The 24747-nt window shown below is 42.2% G+C and overlaps 2 protein-coding genes across 2 annotated transcripts in view; one reads left to right on the top strand and one right to left on the bottom strand.

Annotated features, from left to right (window-relative positions):
* Positions 1 to 24747, bottom strand: part of LOC134670447 (N-alpha-acetyltransferase 15, NatA auxiliary subunit-like) — a 124019-nt gene that overhangs the window by 93007 nt on the left and 6265 nt on the right. Inside the window, exons 9-10 of the mRNA XM_063528272.1 lie at positions 22661 to 22785; positions 21404 to 21617 (exon numbers count right to left, since the gene is read on the bottom strand). Of these exons, the coding sequence (XP_063384342.1) occupies positions 21404 to 21617; positions 22661 to 22785 (339 nt within the window). The remainder of the gene's footprint in view (positions 1 to 21403; positions 21618 to 22660; positions 22786 to 24747) is intronic.
* On the top strand, positions 1654 to 19726 carry LOC134670898 (uncharacterized). The gene is made up of 2 exons (XM_063528717.1): positions 1654 to 1885; positions 15987 to 19726. Exon 2 carries the CDS (start codon positions 15987 to 15989, stop codon positions 19317 to 19319), a length of 3333 nt encoding a protein of 1110 aa, XP_063384787.1. The 5' UTR covers positions 1654 to 1885; the 3' UTR covers positions 19320 to 19726.

The raw sequence follows: 24747 nt of genomic DNA, 5'->3' as shown, positions 1-24747 counted from the left end.
TTTTTATAGACCTCTAAAGGTCAACAAAAGTGCTAGATCGTTTAGGAAACAAAAGGAAATGCTTATCATATTTTTGAGTACGTTTTGCTAAGTGGGTATCAAGAAGACGCTAGAAATAACATTGTATAATATGGCGATTTTTAAAGGTCAAACTGTTTTCTAAAAACCGATATTAATTTGACAGTATAATCCCCTACACTTGTCTCTGTTTGACCCAATAATTGACTGGCAGAGAATGCCTTTAGACATAAAGTCCGCCATTTGTATATTTTTTCTGTGTTTGTGCAATAAAGTTTAAATAAATCCACGGAGTCTGAATTTATATGCCTTTATGAAGAGAGTTGTTCCCAAAGTTCCAAATTGTTATATGCAGTGGCTGTTTGTTTACCTAAATAATTTAAAAAAAGTTGATACCACTTTATAAAAAGGTGTTTCTTTTTAAAAATAAAGGAATGTCTCCTTTAAGTAAAATGAGCCAGCTTAAGGATTTAAGGTAGTTTCCCTCCAGGGCCCGACTTATCTTTCCACCCTGTATACTATAAATAGGTCAGAGTAGAAAAGGGAAAGGTCATTGTTCAGCACTGGAACCCTAAGTAAGCGGTAATTTATCTAAAATAAAATCCGAAAATACTCGAAAACCAGCGACAACCTATTCTCAAAATTAAAAACCTGACTGCTCTAGATATCGGCTACTCTACACACCGGAATGCACTCCCAAGATCCGGGACGCGTAAAAAACAACTGTAAAATGTTTCTGTACACACTCCATTATGCAAATTGGGGGTCCGGGCGACCTTACGAGGACGCGGTGTCGATGACACCTTACATAACCTGTTTAATTGCTTATTGGAGTGAAGCGTTGATTATGATTCAGGTTAAAGTGGTGGAATAACATCGCTCGCTCATCGGAAGGCGTTGGTTTCGACGTTACCTAAAAGAACGACCTTACGATTATATTTAATCAGATATGCGTGGCCGTGTTGACAACAACGTATGTAATACCAATAAATTAAGATTCATAATATCCTCACGAAAGCAGAATATTATTCTAATAATCGTGAATACAGAAATAACATAGCAAATGCATAAATTATTGATGGCAGTTGAAAAATATTAAGATAAACACATTTTCCCGCAATTTAAGATTCTGGCAGTTCAAATTAATTTTATCTGTATACACTTTTACGATTACCAATAATTATAAAACAGTTATTTTACTTTTTGACGTGTGTTAGAAAATCCTTTGAATATTACGAAAGTTAAGGGCAATTGTAGAGTCACCCACACAAATGTGGTCGATAATACAGTCAGTACATTAATTATTAATCAGTTCTAGATATTGATGCTATACTTATAAATGAATCATTTCAAATCAAAGGACCATAGAAGGGCAATAGTAAATTATATAGTAGGATGTAATTAATCCAAGACCCATAACATAAACACGTTACATCATCTTATGAACAATAGCGTACCGGCGACATCCGTCTAAGCACGAGGACGATAGGGCTCCCCCATCAATTTATTATCAAACACTCATCATTAGATATTAAACATGTTATTGTTATCCACGTGTGGGTGACAACCGTCAGTGTGTGCGTGAGCGGCGCACGCGCTACGGCCGGAGTATTTACTCTGTGCGCCCCCTACCACCTCGCCACTCATGCGCCGCGAGACTAGACGACCACACGTGCCACCCCACCACAGGAACCCGGGAGCCAGCATTCGAGCACCGACCGACCTCCGAGACAGTTCCCGACATGTGCCAGTGACTGACCAGTGATTAAAAAAAAACTCAAGTGAAGTGACTTTAGCATCCGTGTGATGTGCGATTGAATATCAAGAAGTGTTGACCAAAGCTGCAGCCTCAACCGTTATCAGAAATGTAAGCGCAAGTTTACTGTTGTTTTATGAGTTTTAGTATGGTTTTATAGTGACAATTCTGCAGTAGGGCCCCGACCCAGATCTCACGACGCCGGCAACAATGAACGCCACAACAATAAGGTTCGGTATCGCGACACAAATATTAAACTTAAAGTTTCACAGAGCTCAGCCTTCGACATAAAACTCAATGACGTGCTCGTATAAAGAAACACCTGTGGGAAAATGCAAACAAATGCGCGTTTCGGCGAATCGAGTCTCAGACTCGGTTACCTATAAAATTATTTCACCAAACATGACTAATCCTTTATATAAATTCCTAATTGGATGATAATGCAAATAACAGCGAATAATAAACAGTTTCGCAAATATATAACAATAAGTAAAGACATGACCCGAAACGCCTACAATGTCAAAATGTTCGCCCACACGACACGTTGCATCGCTTCAAAACAATTCTAACGATAGCAAATCAAGCGTAGGACTTTATGAATGGATATGCGTGTGTTAATGTGAAGCATCAGTAACATCGTAACAACTCATTCAAAGCAATCAGTAAAGACCACCTAACATCGCTTAGATGACTTTATTAGATATAATGAGTTTTGTCTAGGATATGGTGCCTTAATAGCACATGAGTGTGCATTCCATTACACCACACTGCTTTTAAGACAATGGAATTCCATGGTAGCTAGGATATTACAATTTATTTTCAAATCAAGTTTCGTCTCATTTTGGATTACAACTGTTCTTTCTGTTTCGATTACCGAGAGGAATTAAGAATTCTGTTGTAAACTAAGACATAAAATCGTAACGGTACAGCGTGCAAACGTGTATGCGATACTAAATGTACATTTGCGTCGAACTATCGATACGAATTACGTGACTATTTAAACTTGATTAGTTCGATACGTGTAACTCGATTAACTCTTATGTCACGTACATACCCGTTAATAATCAAATCGTTAAAGGTTTATCAATACATAATCGATAACTAGAGCGTTCAAATCTGGAGCAGGTTCCATTTATAATTGCCAATCGATTGCATTTTTTTAATTGAAGAAAGTTGATATGAATTTTTTGATTGCTCGCCATATGGGTTGAAGATGAATAATGATCATGTAGCTATCAAGCATTAGAGAGTAAATTGGTGACTTCCGATCGCGCTCAGTATTAAAATAAATGCACCAGAGCCACACACGATGATGTAATCAGTGGCGGATTTCCCATAAGGCACAGTAGGCCCGGGCCTAGGGCGGCGAGATATTAGGGGCGGCAAATTGTGACAAAAAATTAGCTGATGTTAACAAAAAATAACTCAAAATTAGGCCAGGCAACGGATTCTCAAAAAAATGTACCTATAGAGGGAAATGCTTGAAATACAATTTTTAACTTTGTACCTAACTTTATTTCGACCATCTAGGAGGTGAACATATCAAAAGTCCCCGGCCGTAGCCCTTGAGCCGGGGGAAGAGTGGGGTTTGAAGGTCACATTTTTCAGCTTTTCGCTTATATCTCGGCAACTATGCGTTCTAACGACATGCTCATTATACAAAATGAAAGTTGTTTAAAGTTGCTACAAGCTTCAATTTTTACGATATCTTGAGGGCCCTCCACACTTGTGCGCGAATCGCGGCCCGAAGCCGCGAACGCGAGTGTGGCGTCGATTTCGCAGATTGTTGACGCCTTCGCGCCTTGTTCCCCGTTTATAGGGTTCCGTACTTCAAAAGGAAAAAATGGAATCCTTATAGACCGGGAGATAGTGACACATTTTACTGGGTCATTTGTACCAGTATGGCGGTTCGTCAGGGGTCTAAGTACGTAATGAACGAAATAAAAATGATGGTCATAGCGCTGGTACCGGCGGCCCAATCGCGTGGGCGTTAGTCGAACGTGTCGGATAAAATACGAGTGTCGAACGATTTGTTCCACAAAAATCCTCGTATTTTCCGATAGTCCATAAAAAAGAAGTAGGCGGTAGCGTAATGCCATACTTCTCCGGTGTGACTTACAGCCCGCCATACTGAGGCGAACACAATAATAAAAAAAAAACAATTCAATCATTTTTTTTTTTGCTAAACGATTTGTACCAGTATTGCATTTAAATTTTTGGAAAGTATTTGATAAAATGTGACCGTTATTATAATTGCCATACTTATAGTAGGGGGAAAAAGTGCTGCCATACTTGAAAAACTTATTTAATCGACACGTTTCAAAAATACGACTATGTATACGTAAAATATTTTTTTTACACCGTGGCATCATCATATTCTGTTTGTTTGGATACAATTATACCTAAAAAAAAATTCCAGATTATAACAACGGGGCGGACGACTGTGAGACTTAAGCCAAGACTTAAAACAAAAAACAATTTTTTGACGATTTGTACCAGTATGGCATTTGGATTTTTGGAAATTATATGATGCAATGTGACCATTATTATATTTGCCATACTTCTAATAGGGGGAAAAAGGGGCACCATACTTGAAATAAAAAAAAAATATTGTACACATTTGCCACCTCCTACAGGTATGGCATTGTGAGATTTCCATTTAAAGTGTGGACACGAAAAAATTTGGTCGTACATATTTTTTTGTAATTTCCTCAATAAAACGAAATTTAATGTAACTTTTTTTTTACTAATAATACATGTCAGAGGCTATAAAAATACAATACAAAAGTTACTCAAGTTTATGCGTGTGTATGACATTACGTACTTTAGACTTCACCTTCGTCATCATTCGCTGAACAACATAATCAGAAACTTCTTTACTAGCTTTTTGCCACTTCGCCTTAAAAGTTTTAACGTCTTTACAATCCGTTTTATACTTTTTTAGATTTTTTTTCACTATGGCCCAATATTTCTCAATGGGCCTCAGTTCTGGGCAATTGGGGGGATTTGCTTGTTTTGGTACTACGGTTACGTTATTATTTCTGTACCACTCCATGACAACCGCACTGTAATGGCATGTCGCCAAATCCGGCCAAAACAGTACAGAACCCGTATGTTGTTGGATGAAAGGCAGCAATCTCTTTTGCAGACACTCCTTCTTGTAAACTTCTCCATTGATTGTCCCAGAAGCCACGAAAGCTTTGCTCCTCTTACCGCAGGAGCATATCGCTTGCCAAATCATGTGACGTTTTGGGAATTTTGATAATTTAATTTTTTTATATTCATCAGGAATAGTTGCCTTATTTTTTGCCACATAAAACTGTTGCCCAGGTAACTGATTAAAATCAGCCTTGACGTATGTTTCGTCATCCATGACTAGGCAATCATATTTTGTCAGAAACTGGTCGTACAATTTTCTACAGCGTGATTTGACAGAATTTTCTTGTTTTTCTGACCTATTAGGTCTGACTACAGCTTTATAAGTCTTTAAACCTTCGTAACGTTTAATTTTCTGCACATACGATTTGGACACTTTCAACTTTTTTGCAACATCTCGGATAGATATGCCCGGATTTCTCGTAAAACACTCGACTACCTTCTTTGCCTTTTTTTTGTCCACAGGTCCACTTTTTCTACCGCTTCCTTGCTTCCGTTCCACAGTCAAGTCCTTTTTGAACTTAGAAAGTACCGATTGTACCGTCGATTTATTGATTTTCAGACACTTAGCAATGTCGTTTTGTGAAATGCCTAGATTTTCTTGAAACATGTTCACGATTTTTTTTCGTATTGCAAGTTCTTTGGACGGCATTCTTTTAATTACATCATATATTATAAAAATACCGAAACAGATTGATAGAATCGAGTATTGACAGTAAGGTTTGACATAATTTTTTTTGTTTTTAAAACAAATGAACGCCGACAGATCGCATTCAAACCGACCAGATTTTTTCATGTCCACACTTTATGATCACACAGAAAGTCATGAAAAAATATTTCAAGATGGTACAAATCGTTTAACAATAAAAAAAAAATTAACTCCCTTGCGGCGGTATGGCGGCCATTTGGAACCATCCGAAAAGTATGGCATGGTGATGTCCATGAATGGCTGCTCGACGATGATCACCTGTGCAAAAATTAGCTTGGCACAAATGATTGAATTGTTTTTTTTTTTTGTTATTGTGTTCGCCTCAGTATGGCGGTTCGTCAGGGGTCTAAGTACGTAATGAAGGAAAGAACAACAAATGACCCAGTAAAATGTGTCACTATCTCCCGGTCTATTATAGGATCACTCGTGCGTCTGGCTGTCCGTCTGTCACAGCCTATTTTCTCCGAAACTGCTGGACCAATTGAAATTTGGCACACATATGTAAGTTTGTGACCCAAAGATGGACGTGTAACTTAAATAAACGAATTATAAATATGGAGGCAATTTATATATATATTTAATTTTAGGATAAATAGTTTAGCAGTTATACAAGAAAATAGAAAAAAAAAAGTTTTTCTTGTATTTATTTTTTAGATTTTTTGAATGTTTTTGAAGGTACATAAAAAGTCAATGTTATTGGTAAAACTGTAACTTAAAATGAATAAGTATTTGCTTATTTTTTTCGTAAAACCTATGTTCATATGATCATGTCACAAGGACTATAGTTTCTGAGATATAATAAGCGAAAAGCCGAAAAATATGACCTTCAAACCAACCCCCCCCTACCCCCGCTCAAGGGGACTTTTGATATGTTCACCTCCTAATGAGTCCAAAAAAGTTACTAAGTTAAAAATGTGTCCCAAGCATTTCCCTCTATACCTTTTCGTTGCTTGATCTAAATGTTGTCAATATGATGGGTGCTGATGCTGAGAAAGGAGGGCGGCTACAAGGCTTGGGGCCTAGGGCGGCAAAGACTGCAAATCCGCCACTGGATGTAATCTTAAGATATGAGAGTGCCAGTAGCTTATTTACAAAAGCAATACAATCGTAATGTTAAAGTTGAGGAAGTAAACAATAACAATAGTATACCCTCATCATTTGAACGTTTAGGCAAATCGTGTGAAAATAACACAAATATCAATTAAAACGCGGATACAAAGATTCGTTTATTGTGCCCGTGAGTAAAAACCAGATAAATTCGGTTAAAAACCCATAACAGCCGAGATCGTAATCGCGATAAAGCAAATATAGCCGGTTAGTTGTGATTGTAAATCTAATTTTGACAACTATTTGCAGCTGCAAATATGTGTTTTTAAGTGTAACTTACGTCTGTTACACATAACAAGTAGCACTTTAGCAATTTGAATGCATAGAAAGTAAAAGAGATTTCACATCTATGTAGAAACGCACACATTTAACATAGATTCCGCATACACAAGACTCATATGAGCGCAAACATGAACCGTTATGGTATTATATCAGAAATAGCGATGACACATCGATATTCTACATAGCTAGGTCACCTTCTTGGGTCTTACCTGATTGCAATGTCATCTGCCATATGCAAGTGTTGCCTTGAATTTGAAACGGGTTGAGTGGATACAATAACAATGTAGTAAGACTGAAAAATTTACTGAGCAAATAATTTAATAAATGTGAGTATAATAAGCAGTAGCAGACCTTTAAAAATCACACTACGTAATCGTTCATACATAGGTGAATCGGCCATGTTTGCATACAGTAGTACATTGATTAGATGTAGATATAAAGGTGTTGAATAAACAAAATGATAATAATAGGCAACATGTAGTACAATATCAGATTTCGTGTGTCTGAGTGGACAAGACTGGCGTCCTCGGTCTATTTCACACGGGGTTCGACAATGTGCGCATTAGTAACCTAGACGTTGCTAAATTATAAACAAGACGAAACGCGTGCCGTTCCGAACGTGGATTATATATTAGCATACGCAAATAACGATTAAATACTCATTTATAATGGGTTGAGACCGTGTTGACGTCAAGAGGTACAAGTAAAGATCCGGCTGAATAAGTGCAACAAAAACCACGATCAGGGAAAACCGAGATAGCAAAAACAAAATAAAAAGACAATGATTTTTGTAACCGCGTATGTAGCAAGAGACAGACAATAGTTGTGTTAGTCGCGCTTCGTCATCAGCGGGCTAACGAGACGAAATAACCGCAACCATAACTCATTACTGTTATTATAACTACAGCGTTGTCAGCCATAATGTCGCTAGTTCCGCACGTACCTACCTCGCAACAAATATAAAGTTTACCTTGGAAATAATTACCGTAAACGCTAATCTGATAACTATCCAAATTGCCGTTGAAAATAAAGTTACAAAATGCAACAGATATTAAAATATGCAGCTTTTCACGCGCACCGAGCGAAGGACTCGCGCGCAATCTAAGGTTGCCTATTATGCGCCACGCTCCGAAAAACACCAAAAGGCAAGGCATAGTGGCGGAAAAATTTTGAAACTCTTGCAAAAGAGGCTCATATTAAACAATACAGAACTAACTAATAGCTAGCATTATCTATGTATCAGCTAATTGATGTTTACCTCATACTGGTATATCACAAAGCGTTGTTGATCTTACCTTCCGATGTGAATCGTTGCCGACTAATAACTGTGAGATGATAGATAGATGACTTACCTGCAACAATAAAAGATGCATGTTAAAGACAGTAATGGTTAATTTGATGAAATTGTCGTCGATAAGGAAGTTCATAAGTTAACAAGACACGTACTGGATGGGGCCGGAACGGAGATGTAGAATTTGAGGATGCTGTAACAGCAATTACGAACGTATGACATGGGAGCGCATTACACGGCAGATTACGTACAATAAAGCTGGATGTGACCACTTTACGGACTTACGAAACAATGCTAAGAAAGTTTAGTGGGAAAAGAAAGGCAAACTAAACGTGTGTAAATAGTTATATAAATATTAAAATTGGGACACAATACTAAGACAGATTTGTTTAATTAACCGGCAAATGAAAACATGTTATCGCTATCATGATCTGTGAGATATAGTGATACATTAAATAATGGACACACGACATATTTGTGAGACGAAGTTAACAAGCAGCAAGTACACGGAAGTTTACCAATTTAATTGGTGTGAAGGTTCTTTTCTTAAAAACTCAAGGGTGAGATTCCATTCAACGTGCGTGCATTTGAATAAATAGACGAAAATAACGAGCATAAATGCTTATGTAAAATATGTAATACACTTATAAGTCATATGAAAATGCTAGTAGAGAGATTTGACATGTTTATTATACAAAGCTGCAATTCTCACCATTTTTGTATGGCGAAGTTATAACGAGGTCGCAGCTCTATAGTATATTTTGTATTGTGCTTTGACATCCGCTAATAATACAACACCATATATTCACATTTCTGCAAGCCTACTAAACAGTTGTCAATCGGAGGTCAAAACGACATACAAGGTGTATGAGACCCAGACCTTGCCAAGTTATACCATGTAGAACAATGATGAAGAATGCTGTGCATGGAGATAATGTACTTTACTATGCTAGTGACACCGAAAATTATACACATTAGGGTTGCCATACGTCCGGATTTGTCCGAACATGTCAGGATTTTTGACCCTTTGTCCGGATTGCCGCCGGACTTGGCAAGTGTCTGGATTTTTAAGAATGACCTTATAAAAAAATATGTTTACGTGATATACTCCGTAACGAATGCGATGCGGGTCGGACGGAGGGAAAGGGAAAGGTAGATCCACGATACAGTACACCGCAGAAAGCAGCGCGCCGCCGCCGGAGCGTCGTTAAAGCTACGCCAAATCTCTGTTACAAGAAATGTCCTGATTTTTAGGGTGATGTCAGGATTTTTATCAGGACATTTAATTCTTCCATGTGGCCACCCTACATACAATGCTATGATACTGCAGAGACGGATAGATATACAAGCAACCCAGGAACCTGCCTAAAATATGTTCATAACGAATACATTTTCTAGTATAATAACATTAATAACATTTGAAAATTGTTGTATATCCATTACTGTAGAAAGACTTGCACAATGTGCACATTACCTTGGAGTTTAGTATCATTATAAATCATAAATCCGCTAACAATGGGCCACATGACAGAGCCCATAGAAAAATAGTTTGAAATATCTCACTGCGAGTGGCGCGTGCGCGCCGTACCTAGTCACGACTCGGGGAAATAGATCGATATTACAAGGTGATCTCATACCATTAAATGAAAATAACAAAGATTATTGTCATTGCGAATCTTACGTGTATTTATACCATTGTAAGAACATGTATGGTACATTACTTGAATACCAAAGAAAAATATAAAACAACAACGACATAGGTCCTTCTAACGAAACAGAACTTAACTATGAATTGTATAAGACGTAGGTACGATCATGTACAAAAGAGCAATTTTAAATAGGTACATGTAATCTCAGTATTAATAAACCAATAAAATCTATTTCGGTAAAACCAGATACGCTAAAAAGGATTTCAATCATTAATTTCATTATACACTAACGACTCTTAACATTAAAGGCTAATAATCGTAAACGCCTACGTTCGTTACCAATATTGTGAATTTGGACAAAGGCGTAGACTTAGCGTTTTATTAAAAGCTAACATAATCTGATTCAGACGTTGTTTAAGACATTATAAAGGAATTCCCACATTAAGGTGAATTAAAATGCGAGGTCGTCGTCTAGGGGACCTTAACCAGGCGTGGCGAATTTATTCAGTGATGATAAACTATGAAATTACAATACTTAGGTTTTATTGCATTATCTTAAACCTAATTGTTTGAGATAATAACTACAATTCTATAGAAGAGATAAAAAGTAATGAATGAAAACTACGCAATGCAAGTAGTGATTTTCCATATACTGAGCAAATATTTTTTTATCACCTTTTCGACAATATTTTCTTAAACTGATAAGGTTTTAATACAGACTTCTAGTTTAAAACAGTGGAAAATACCTAAATATGACCTGTCATTAAATCCGGATTCAAAACTGGATTACTGTGATCCTGATTACTGTAATCTGTTTTTTACGAACTCATAACCCGCAAGCCGTTAACCATCTATACAAGTTCTGACGAATCGTTAAAACAATCATTAAATTTTAGTTAAGAAGATTCGAGGTAATAAATACGTTATAGAAAGATTACCATGCATCAGAAAGACAAAAAACGTAGAACGGTAGAAACAGAAAAAGTCAACAGGACAACAACTAAATCAACATTAAGTTTGAGTTCAATTCAAATCAAACTTAATATCCTGAGTCGCTCTCTTACTCATTTGTTTCGTGTTAACGCAAGCGAGCGAGTTAATTTTTTTTTAAATCCAGTCTCAATACTTAATTAGCGCAAAAATAGACCCATTGATCTCGCTTATTGTTATCATCTAGTCGATTAATTCTGAGATCAAAGAAAATTCTCCTATACACATTTTTATATTGTTCTATGACCTTAAAGCAATATATATATATATATCGTAATGATTTATCACAGAATGTCAGTACATCGATAAATGTTGAATCCCTTTGAATGTTAGCATCGTGGATCCGCAAATGTCGTCTTCAGTATCGTTAATTACATTAAGTTTCTATTGTTCCATATAGTAGATGCAAATAGTGTCAGGGATCGGCGGTCAAGGCGATGGAACCTGTTTGTGGACGCATCCAGTGTGATCGTGTCAATTGACACAGATTTCTAGTTGCAGTTATATTGTAAATTAGAATTCGCTTTTCAATTTTGCTTTTAACGGTTTGGTCGATTATTATTAAGCCGAGAAGTTGAAAGGACGGGTTTCCACGTTAGATTGCCGGGGTGACATATGCTTTACTTTTAACCAGGCTTTTAATTTGCGAGTTAATACTTAAATTGAAAACAGATGGCTATGTTAAACGATAACTCGACGTTTAAAGATTACAATAAGACTAAATAAATAATACAGTGCGAATCAAATCTGGTTTGGATTTAGCCGTTGAATGCCCGTATACAGGGTGATTCATGAGACGTGAGCAGGACTAATCCTGCACACTCAGTAACTGTTAATTGATCGATCACCGTCGTATTTAGGTGAAACAACCACACTTTTTCCTATTTTTTTACTTTTTGGTGAGGGCAAATTCAATTCTGTACAATCATGGTCACCCTACAAGACCTAATTAATAAACATAAAACCTCTTTAACCGTAATGACAGCATTTTGATTACGAAGAAAATAAACTGTCAACTTGAGTAAGATACGAGTTTTCAAAAGTAACCAGACCGTGATGACAGTGATGACATTCAATTTGACACAGAATATCGGTAGTTTAGTATTCTAAATTTAGGGTGACCATGCATGTCGTAAATAAATTAATAACTTTTTTTTCAACACGACTAGAAAATTAACGTTAACCCCACTAATACTGATACGAAACAGTTGCTTATAATTTACGAAATGCGCAGTGTAAGTCCTGCTCACGTCTCCTGAATCACCCTGTATATTTTAAAAACAAAAGCATAGCACTATGCGAGGTTAAATTGCAGACCATAAACTATGTTTACAGAACGTCTAATCTAAACGTTTAATAGCTACCATCGCAACTAAATCACACTAAAACGTACCTTCTGTATGCAACTATTTTGTGATAAATTTGATCATACCTACAGCTACCATGTCAGTTACAAAAGTCACGTTTATAACATAAAGTGCGATGTATTTGCGACCTTTTAAACTTAACGGTATAATGAGGCCGTAGATCAATCAGACGGCACGCGCTCGATTAGGGTTGCCTGCGTTACGCAAAATAATTTAGTAATTCCAATTACTCATCGCTTTTTGTTGGGATTAGAAAGATTTAGATTGGATTTACAGTTGAAAAATGGATACGCGTTTCAGACAGTTTTGTTACGGTTGAGTAATTTACTGATGGGTTTTAAGTATAAGACAACGAAACAGAAGCTTAGATAGATAAAATTGAGTTTACAAAATCTACGCATTTCTCATTTCATGCTAATTTCAATTCATTAGTGAAATAGGTACAAATTTTAGTTATATACTCACACAGTAGCATTTATAAAGTCGCTTGATTTAGTAAATTGCAACATAAAGTCATTATCTAACAAATTCGGAAAATTCAAGACAAACAGAAGCTAATCACAAATACCTATAATGAAAAGAAGTACAGTCACCATCAGATATATCGGAGCGGCCAAGGTGTTCACAATATCTGAACACACACTAACGCCCTGACAATAGAGGCGTGTTCAGATATTTGTGAGCACCTTAGCCGCTCCGATATATATGATGGCGACTGTACAAGCGAAAGAACTACAATGTTCAATATGCAAACGTAATACAAAAAATATTTATGCAATTTGACAGTTTTTTTTTTTTATTTGACAGTAGCCTTCCCGTAATGTTGTAAGGTTAATAAGGTCTACCGTCCTTAAAATTTTGTATGAAATATCAGCCTTCGTGACGTCAGTAACGGTGACGCGAGTTTAATGGTTTTCCCATCTCAAAAAATGACCAACGCGCCTAAAGAAGTTCTATCTTTAAAAAAATTGTTTGATGCTAGCAACCCTAATCGATCCACGCTAACGACGCGACGCGTGCGCATCCTAAACGGCTGGCCGGCTCCGCTCACCCGAAACATTTACCGACTCAATTACGTGACGCGTCGCAACTTGTTAACGCGAATTAACTCTGCTGTGTAATTTTGAAAGTAATTATAGTTTGAAATTGAAATTATTTTGATTAGGAAAGAATACGATATCAACTTGCTAGACGAAACTAGACTTAAACAAAACGATTCTTTGTTTGCAGAAAATATGTTTTTAAGTAATATTACGCAGCTAGGATACGAAAACCTAGATCATTATAACGCTATTTCCGAATCAATTATCGAAGACTCAAGGTGGACATTCCGACCATAATGACCACATTGTTACACACACACACACAGTACCTTATAAGGACAAAGTGCATAATTGTAGCCGCTCGGGGCCACCAATGCCACAGTCAACAATCTGTTACAGTTTCGAAAGTGACAAAACCAGATCGCCACGTGTACTTTTAATAATATCGATTGATACGATCGATTCATTATTGTGCAATAATAATATTAACGCGTGTCCAGAACAAGCTTGACGGACAAGTTATCAAACTAATAATATGGCAGACACACAGGTTGCAAATGCAAACAGTCGGTACTTAGTGTAAGCTGTAATAAATACGCGTAGGTTTCCGTCGTTCCGTAAGCTCAAGATCTATGTATGCAATTATGCCGACCAGAGACGTCCGTACGGTAATTACGGACATTACGGTAATAGTAACTAAACACGACGCGAGAAAGGACCGGGTTGAAAAATGCGTGTGACGAAACACATCCTGGTGTGGACGCGAGCACACACAAAGGCCGATGGAAAGTCGGCGTACCGAGCTGAATACAAATCGTCAACAATGCATCACCCGGCCGTTTCCCAACGCTCGGTGAAAAGAGAACGTAAAGAAAGCTCACAGCATTAGAATCTGAGGAAAAACAATGGCTTTGTGTGCTGATCGGCGGTTAGGGCGTGTTCACAACAGCCACAAGGCTGGGCATTGTTGAAAGCGGCTGCGACACTCCCAGGCCGTGCATTCCCATTGCTGAGCAACTAGAACCAGTAAATCTGTAATCTCAAGACTCATGGTAACTATGCGTAATTGAGAAGCTATCTTATACTGGTTAGTAGCAGCGTTCGATTCGCTCGAGCTCGGGAATCGATTGGAATCCCAGGCCGTTGGTTTTGTTTAATCACTGCACGTTTTGTACTGACCGCAAAAAAAATCGGGCACCTTGCCTCGCCAAGGCCGCGCGCTTGTCTTAGTTTCCATCGCTCATGTCGCATTACGACAGACTTTTAATAATATAAAACCTTTAGTTCGGTACCTAGTGACAATCGCGACAATACTTATGAAGGCTAACGAGATATAAACGAAAGGATGCACTTAAAGGATGATTCGGCAAATGTCAGGAGCCTATTGTTTACATTGAACTTTACTCATTTATTTAGGTAGTTGTTTTCGCTGATATATAGTTTAGTAAAGTGGTAGTTATTGGGTCCGGAAAGCAAACAACCGGTGGGCGTTATGCAAGCGTTGCTCAACCGCGACAATGCGATTATTAAACAAATCAAGGTTGCCGTGATTTACGTCCAAAGCATTTCCCTCCAAAATTCGTCTAGCATCTAACTTGTAGTTGAAAGGTCAGAGTAACCTATTGGGGTAATATCATTAGTATCAATCTGGAGCAGAATCGAACCAATTAAAAACATCGATAGCGCAATTTTGCAAGGCGCGGCAGGGCACGCGCAGCCGCCTATTTCTGTTTAATGGGCCGGTACACTTTCCGGCGAGCGTTCGTGTTCTTATCGCGGCTAGGCGACCGTGCCTTTCACGGCGCCCTGCAACGCCCACCGGACCGGCGACTCAACCTTCACTGCCCTAACTGCTCTAAATCTAACTCCACCATTAAACCACTCGGGACAGCCTCAGAGCGCTTTCGCTGCAACAAACGCGCTCGTGTCGCAATATAATGTCGTTTAACCATTTCGCGCATTTCGGCCCCGTGTCACATGTCGCCCACGCCGCAATCATCTAAAGAGACGCGATTTTGCGCACAACTCGGCTAATGCACAATCGTGACTTCAACCATAAAATTGCATTACAAGCTCGTGCCGTTCGATATTGAAAAATTATCCGATCATTGTTTCAAAACTCGCGTAGATTTCATGTCGTTAGCGATTGCGGCTAATGAGCATTTCTCTCGTCGAGGCTAAAGAAGAATGAGCGATTTAAAACAATGAGGCCCGATCGATTGAAACCAAAATGGAATACGGAGTCAAAGCCGAACAGCATGACACTCGCAGTTTTCGTATTAAGGCCGGCCTTCCTGTCTCGTGGTTATTACTGGCCATTCAATTTCCAATTAAACGCTTGATTCTCAATGCCAGGCAGGTCGGAGGTGGTCAGTAAAACTTGATAAAAGGCGAGCAGCGGCGCGCGGCGCGGCAGTGCCCGAATCAGTGGCCGCCGCCTTTGTCTCCGAGTCCTTTCACTTCGCGCGCTCATGAGCCAAAACTACGGAACGTATTTAAATAACAATTTGCTTACTTAGATGACTTAATTCATAGTTTTACTACACCCGTGTTTGGTTAGACGTAATACTTGTAGTGTGGCTTGTATAACTAAATGGTGATGTTTTCTAAATTTTCAGATGGTGAGAGGGGCGGCGATAGCGCTCGTGCTAGCGCTGGCATGGGCGTGCGAGGCGCGCGCTAGCGTGCTCGTGCCGACCTACGTGCTGCCGCCCGACTCGTTCGTGCGCGATCAGCGCAGCCTCGGCCCTCCGCCCGACGCCGACCCCGCTGAGTCGCAGCGAACCATCAAGCGACTCATCGGCGGACATATCAAGATCAAACCCGATAAAGAGTACGGTAACCCCAAGAACTCGATAGCGTACGACGCCAAGAGCGAGACCGGCAAGTTTGTAGGCGTGGTCGTGCCGGACCAGTCGGGCAGCACCGTAGGATGGAACCAGGGCATATGGGACGATGGCATGCTCATGTCCAGCGCTGGCGAAGGCAAAGAGGCGGTCAAACCCAAAGAGGTGGACGAGGACAAAAAGACGCTCTCCGATCAGGTGGCCGAAGGGAAATATGGTCTCATTCAGAATGAAATTTTCTCTAAAACACCTAAGCGGCCGGGAATAGTGAGTTACGAGCCAAACGCGGAAACTAGGGATAAGGATAATATACAGACATTAGGAGGTCTGAAGAAAGACGAAATTTGGCTAGCGGAGGACCATCTATTAGTGTTGAAAGGTGGTTCCTTCCCGGAGCGAACGAAAGAGACCGCTCGCAGGCCATGGCCCCCGATCGACGATTACGAGGCGCCCAGAAGGCAAGTAAAGCTACCGCAGAAACCAAAAGTGCCACCGCCCTTTCCAGTACGACTCTCCGACGACGGACCGCTCGTCTTCCTCACTCCTAACGGCAGTGTCCCTGCGCCCCAATTCCCTCCCTACGCTACGCGAGAAGGCGAAGGCCCTCTATATCCTCCGCCATTCCCCTTTGCACCAGGTCCGCCCTACGCCCCGGGTGAAAATCCGGGAAACACTTCTACCGGGGGAGCGTCGCTGCCAATTCCTCCGTTCCCATTCCTACCCGGGAATGCGAGCGAAGGAGCATTCCCTTTCCCTCCATCCATGAACGGCTCTTTTCCAGAAGGCTTTCCGCCGGGCGCAGCATTCCTACCACCACCGAGCAACCAGTCCGACCTGTACGACGAAGACGACCCTTCGATCTACTATCCGCCGCCTTACAATTTTTCTTACCGCGCGGACTACAACAATAGCGTGCCAGCCGGACCATTAGTACCTGGAATTATATTGCCCCCACCTCCAGACTTCTTTGCTCCTATGGAAGATAAAACAACTACGCCAGCAACCAAATCGACAACTCGACCGACAACCACATCGACCTACGCCAGGCCAAAACCGACGATAAAACGGCCGTCGCCGACACCGTCTGTGCATCGCAACAAGTACAAGACTAGACCTACCACTACTACCACCACTACCACAGAATACCCAAGGACAACTGAAGTGCCTACCACAATAACAACGCCGCAGTATGTTGAAGTAGTCCCGACCCAGAAATTGAGACCGCATACTGTTGTGGAGATACCGAAACGAGTCCCAGTGCGTGTCCAGAATCTTCCTGAAGAAATTAACCAAAGACCGAAAACAGAAAAGCCTGTATACAAAATCAGGGGTAAGGTTACCTCGAAGCCTTTGTCGGTGTCCGTTATATACGACTATCCCGATACATATGAAAACCCGCCTACTACAACGGAGAAACCTTACATTGTATACAAAGTGCCAGAGAAAACTCCCGATGTGGTCACGGACAATTTTGTTACATCGACCCCAGTGCCATTAAGAGCGTACTATTCGAACACCCAAAATAGCAACGTACCGATCACGAAGCTTCAACCTGTGTACAATCGAAAGCCAAATGAAAACGCCTTGGCATCGTTCTACTTCTATGACGAACAGCCTAAAACTTCTCCGTCCCCAGCATCGTTCTTTGATGGTAGAAACTATTATAAAACTGTGCCGACACCGCAGCAACATCAACAAGCTTTCAATAACCAACAATCGTATAACCCGGCTGTGGACGTAGCTTACGGAGCGATCGATCAAGCCGATGCGTTATTCTTGTGGCCACAGAAACAAGGCCCCCGTACGCTCACACAGGAATACTTCAGTATTCAGAAGCCCGTGTATGTACAACCACAACAAAAACGGCCCGAGGCGTTCTACCAGCAGATAGCTGACATACAGCAGACTATCGACTTGTTTACAACTAAGAGGCCCAAGCAACACAGACAACACGGCCACAAACCTAAGGCAATCACCGCGAGACCCGTGCAAGTGCCTGTATACCAGTTTAGTTATCAATCGAAACCGAGACCGGATCAATTCAGTTTCCGAGCGCCGAAATTGGACCCTGAACCTTTTAGACCCATGGTGAGCTACAGCAAGCCATTTAATTTGGATAACGAGTTTAACGCCATCACTCCAGCTTCGCCTGTGTCCCACCAGCAATATTTAATAGAAAATGTGCAAGTGACTACCGAGACACCGACGTCTACAAGATACTATCCGAAAACGAAGACCAGAGACGAAGATTACGAGGACACCCCGATAATCAAGGAAGTCAGACCGAAAAACAATCGAAACCACATTCCGATACAAAACGACAAGCCAGCACAACATCACGTCAGCCACAGAGTTCCCAGCGTGACCCCGAGCCCGATCAGCCACGGGTACTACACGCAGCAGGACGAGAGATATCTGGACGACATCACTAAGAACTCCTTCGACATCTTCGGCAAGAAGATCGAAGACAGTACTCACGACGTCAACGGTTTGGCGGTGACTCCTCCTATCGGCACGGTTAGGACGCCGATAGACAACAACATTAATCTGAATTACGCGTATGAAATCATAGAGTCCCAGAGTCCAAATCCGCCGTCTCTGGACAGAGACACTCTCGTTAACGAGCGTCACCCTCGGCCTCAGATAAACCCTAACAGCGAGCCTATAGGGCATCATAATGCCGAGCTGGTACAGCCTCCCAAGCCGCCGTCATTAGCCGATGACACTCTAGTGAACGAGCGGCTACCACGTCCGACGATAAACCCTGACAGCGAGTTTATCCCGATACCTAATCCGGGATACCGATCACAGCAGTACAGGGTGCCATCTCAAGTTCAAAGGCCACAGTACACAGCAGGGGAGCAATATGACTTAAACAGACCATCGTTAGCTGGTGACACGGCGGTTAATTACAGAAGGCCGCTGCCGCCTATAAACCCAGATGCGGAGTGGATATCGCCCGTGAACGCGGCAGGGGAAGGCCGGCCGGGTTCTTTCGTGTCGTACCGACTGCCTGGTGAAGGCGCTCACGTGTACTTCCTGACGCCCCAGGCGGCGCAGACGAGGGACCGCGAGAGATACCGGTCGGCCGGCTACGGACGGTGAAACCAAAGCTCTAGTCTGAAGTTGTATTGTGTAAATAAAGCGCAAATGTGATGTTAAAGTGTCCTAAGTAGTGTAAGCGAAAGACTAGCGGGCGAACCCGCGTTGCCATATTTAGAACGATTTTTGGACGTGCGTCCTGTTGGACGTTAGCGATGGTTGGACGCTCGTAATTATTTATTAAATTATTTTAAGAGACTGCGGTGCATGCATAGTTTGTTATTTATTTATGTCAGTATTTTCGAAATGTTAGGAATGTGTGATATGATAGATAAGAGTGACAATGTGAACATTGTGTTGTAATTATGGTGATGATTGTTATTTTTAACAAATTAATAACAAATCATTGTGATTTTGTACTGTATTTTTAATACAAAGAATATAAAAGTAAAATAAAACAATGTAAACATTTGAAAGATTGTTTTTCTTTATCTCTGTAGATCGAACTATAAAAACGTTATAATATAGTAAATAAATAGACTCAGAATTAGACACATGTCATAATATAAAATAATATGTGACGAGTTCACCTGTTTATTTCAATCTTCATAAATTAACATTAAATTTTACAATTACTAAAGTAGTAACATGTTTCCGATTTTCCAAACGGCCTTTTTAGGCTTCCGTACTCAAAAGGGTAAAAACGGGACCCCATTACTAATACTCCGCTGTCCGTCTGTCCCTCCATCTGTCTGTCACCAGGCTGTATCTCATGAACCGTGATAGCTAGACAGTTTAAGATTTCAGGTGTTTCCGTTGCCCCTATAACAACAAATACTAAAAACTACGGAACCCTCGGTGGGCGCACTTGTCCGGTTTTTTATAGACCATCCATTTCCGTCAGTAATTATTATCTTCGCGCTTTTTATGTTACATGAGTAGTCTAGATTTAGAACTTTTCAAACGTCTCGCTCTATTTCGCTTCACGGTGGTTTTGTCGCGCTCTATTTTACCCTTCCGTATTTTTATGATGGTGAGTTAAGACTAAATAATAAATAGATAGATATAATGTAGACAAAGGACATTATGGACTGGTGACCTGGCTCCAATTTCACCACGGCTACAATTGTGAGTGACATATGTCGAGCGACAATTGTCAAGCGACAGGTGACATATTACAATTTTATAAAATATTTTCTATAGAAATACTTACAAACATGACAGGCATTTTGCTACAATTGTATGTATTACAATTATGTTGTGAAACAAGAATTATTTTTTCTAGTCGATATTATTGTAGAATTGTCGGTGAATCTTGACAGGAAATGAGTTATATGTCGGAATTTCGTTACAATTGTAGTGTTTCTTGTGACAATTGTCATAAACTTAGCAAAAGAAATATCTGTTTCTTTCCGATATAATAAAGTTTTTTTTAAATAATTCAATGATGGTGGCAAACAGGAATACGGCGCGCCCGATGGTAAGCGGTAACCGTAGCCCAGGGTTGCCTGTGACTTCAGCAACAGTGATGTTTTACAATTGTCGCACCTGTCACCCTGGTGAAATTGGGGCCTGATCAAAGTCTCAGAGAGCAATTGGATGAGGGTAGCGTGCTATCGTTGTAAAAGTCCTTGGGGAAGCCTATGCCCAGCACTAGAAGTCTTTAGTTAGGCTGATATGGTAATGATGATATAATAGATAGATCGATGATGATGGCTACTGAGGTGCCATCGGAAAGTAGTCAAAATTGAAGAACTTTACACATTGAACTATTACAGAAATTACTCAAGTTTTTTACAAATTTTAAAATAGTCTTCATTTATTTCAAGTCAAGACCTCCGGTAAGTTTCCGAAAACTTTTCTAATTTTCAGGAAACTTTCCGTAAGTGAAGGCCTGTAGAATATATTATCGGATCCAACCTGTGGGTCGTCCACACGTGGGGGGTCATATGAAATAGATCAAAGAACACATAACATATACTCAAAGTACTCAAACACATCCAACTTATCAGTAGAAATAAAAGCTTGCGAAAAAGGCGCGATACATTACATACGAAGTTCGCGCCTACATTTTTAGGGTTCCGTACGAGCGGAGCGTCACCTTGCTACTGACACAGTGTCCGTACAGGCCAGAGTATAGATCATACCTGTATCGGGCTCCTGCGGCTGCACGTTGTCCTGCAGCGGGCAGGCGTAGAGCCGCAGGTACACGGAGATGGCGGCGCGCGCGGCGCGGAAGTAGAAGGGGTGCGCGCGCAGCACGTCCTCCAGCCGCAGCAGCCCCACGTACGAGCGGAGCGTCATCTTGCGCATGCAGTACGAGTGGAAGTCGAATTGGTCCTCCATTATTTCGGAGAAGTGCTGGAAAGGGACAGTAGTATGTTAAAGTTTCTAATGTGAAAAAGAGGCCCACATAACTACAAAAAAATGAGGGGTGAAAATTACAATCATGATCTTTTTAGGGCGCGAGTACACGGTTCCGCCTCCGCGCCGACACGCCCGCACCGACGGACCGCACGCAAGGTGTCGGCGGCGGCGTGGCGGCGGGCTTAGGGTCGGTTGCACCAACTGTTCGCATCGTTAAAGAGTTCGCTAAATTTTTATGTATGGAAAGTTTCATAGTAAAGCGCCGGGGCGCGCCGGCTGACGTTGATCAGTCTGTCAAATGTGGCTGGTGCAACTGGCCCTTAATGCGTCTCATGTACATAGCGCGGATGTGCGGCGGCGGAGCGGTGTCGGCGGAAGCGGAACCGTGTACACGAGCCCTTAGGTCAACATCGGCAGTACATACAGCCATATTGATATTCTACATTTTTATGCGTTAAAAATCAATATTCTAGAGCGAGATATTACTCACTGCTGTGGTCCGGTCGCATTTATAGTTTGTCAAAAGACTGTCTCATTTCAATCATAGACAGATAATCATACTATCTTTGTCTTACACTAGTACAAACACCTAAAGGAAAAGGATGAGTAAAGTGTTCCTGGTTCTTTCTGATTGACAAATTGGTTCGACCAACTATAAATCCAATATCACTGAAAACAACACTAAATATTTGAGTCACAATTATGAAAGATCAATGCGGCTTTCAAGAAGACCTTACCTGTCAAAAAGCATGTACGACTCGCCTGTACTAATATATTAGTCTTCGAAGGCCGCAAAAATATGTGTCACGCTCAAATAAGATCGTGTCAGATATGTTTACGGCCTTCGTTAGTAGAGTAGATATGTATGTTCTGGACCAGAGTAGGTATCTATCTCCCCCTCCCCCTCACCCCGCGGGGGGAGGGGGAGATAGATACCTACTCTGGTCCAGAACATACATATCTACTCTACTTTCGTTGCGTAACATATTACCTACTGAAGGTAACTGTTAAACGCGTAATCATCATTATCCACTTACCCTGTCAACTTCATGTGCCTTCTTGAGCGCCTCGCCCCACTGCCTGGCGCGCTGGTAGGCCGCCGCTGCTTCAGTTTGGAACCACATACACTGCATTTCGTTCAGGTTTTCTGTGGCCGGTACACCTTTAAATAAAATTAAGATGTTAGTGTTCCGTGTGGAGAACCAGAATAAAATTTAATACAAAGAAATATAAAAACGTTTTTTTTGGGAAAATATAATAGGTAGGAAAGCACAGCCATTTGGCTGTGTGTTTTGTTTGCATTTGCAAACAAAATTGTTTTTTTTTGTTCTTCAATCTTTATAGTTTCAGCCCGACCCGCCATCTCTAGTTATGAGCGACGAATCTTTCATTCTAAAGCCCCCTCCAGACTATGCGCGTGAATCGCGGGCGAAGCCGCGAACGCGAGTGTGGAGTCGATTTTCGCAGACAGCCAAATCGACTCCACACTCGCGGCTTCGCCCGCGATTCACGCGCATAGTCTGGAGGGGGCTTAACTCCCGATCCTTAGGCTGCGTTTCCGCCAGTGATGTGCAAGGATGCGTAGGGTCTGACCGACCAAGCGTATGTTCCGCAAACCCAATGTACCTTCTCTGGTGAACTTGGCGCACATCTCCTCGGCGCGCGCCACGTGGCCGGCGCGCAGCATGTAGCGCGCGCACTTGCTGTTCACGTAGCGGTCCGCCGTGTCCATCGCCTGCGCCTCCTCCAGCCACTGGTACGTATACCTGTATAGTAGGTATACCTTCTCTGGTGAACTTGGCGCACATCTCCTCGGCGCGCGCCACGTGGCCGGCGCGCAGCATGTAGCGCGCGCACTTGCTGTTCACGTAGCGGTCCGCCGTGTCCATCGCCTGCGCCTCCTCCAGCCACTGGTACGTATACCTGTATAGTAGGTATACCTTCTCTGGTGAACTTGGCGCACATCTCCTCGGCGCGCGCCACGTGGCCGGCGCGCAGCATGTAGCGCGCGCACTTGCTGTTCACGTAGCGGTCCGCCGTGTCCATCGCCTGCGCCTCCTCCAGCCACTGGTACGTATACCTGTATAGTAGGTATACCTTCTCTGGTGAACTTGGCGCACATCTCCTCGGCGCGCGCCACGTGGCCGGCGCGCAGCATGTAGCGCGCGCACTTGCTGTTCACGTAGCGGTCCGCCGTGTCCATCGCCTGCGCCTCCTCCAGCCACTGGTACGTATACCTGTATAGTAGGTATACCTTCTCTGGTGAACTTGGCGCACATCTCCTCGGCGCGCGCCACGTGGCCGGCGCGCAGCATGTAGCGCGCGCACTTGCTGTTCACGTAGCGGTCCGCCGTGTCCATCGCCTGCGCCTCCTCCAGCCACTGGTACGTATACCTGTATAGTAGGTATACCTTCTCTGGTGAACTTGGCGCACATCTCCTCGGCGCGCGCCACGTGGCCGGCGCGCAGCATGTAGCGCGCGCACTTGCTGTTCACGTAGCGGTCCGCCGTGTCCATCGCCTGCGCCTCCTCCAGCCACTGGTACGTATACCTGTATAGTAGGTATACCTTCTCTGGTGAACTTGGCGCACATCTCCTCGGCGCGCGCCACGTGGCCGGCGCGCAGCATGTAGCGCGCGCACTTGCTGTTCACGTAGCGGTCCGCCGTGTCCATCGCCTGCGCCTCCTCCAGCCACTGGTACGTATACCTGTATAGTAGGTATACCTTCTCTGGTGAACTTGGCGCACATCTCCTCGGCGCGCGCCACGTGGCCGGCGCGCAGCATGTAGCGCGCGCACTTGCTGTTCACGTAGCGGTCCGCCGTGTCCATCGCCTGCGCCTCCTCCAGCCACTGGTACGTATACCTGTATAGTAGGTATACCTTCTCTGGTGAACTTGGCGCACATCTCCTCGGCGCGCGCCACGTGGCCGGCGCGCAGCATGTAGCGCGCGCACTTGCTGTTCACGTAGCGGTCCGCCGTGTCCATCGCCTGCGCCTCCTCCAGCCACTGGTACGTATACCTGTATAGTAGGTATACCTTCTCTGGTGAACTTGGCGCACATCTCCTCGGCGCGCGCCACGTGGCCGGCGCGCAGCATGTAGCGCGCGCACTTGCTGTTCAC

The sequence above is a fragment of the Cydia fagiglandana genome, chromosome 14, assembly GCF_963556715.1.
Source record: "Cydia fagiglandana chromosome 14, ilCydFagi1.1, whole genome shotgun sequence".
In the NCBI taxonomy this organism is placed as follows: domain Eukaryota; kingdom Metazoa; phylum Arthropoda; class Insecta; order Lepidoptera; family Tortricidae; genus Cydia; species Cydia fagiglandana.
The sequence above is the reverse complement of the archived record's forward strand: the minus strand, read 5'-3'. Positions and strand labels throughout refer to the sequence as shown.

Excerpts from the sequence above, each read along its gene's own strand:
- LOC134670898 (XM_063528717.1), top strand. The coding sequence starts at position 15,987 with ATGGTGAGAGGGGCGGCGATAGCGCTCGTGCTAGCGCTGGCATGGGCG.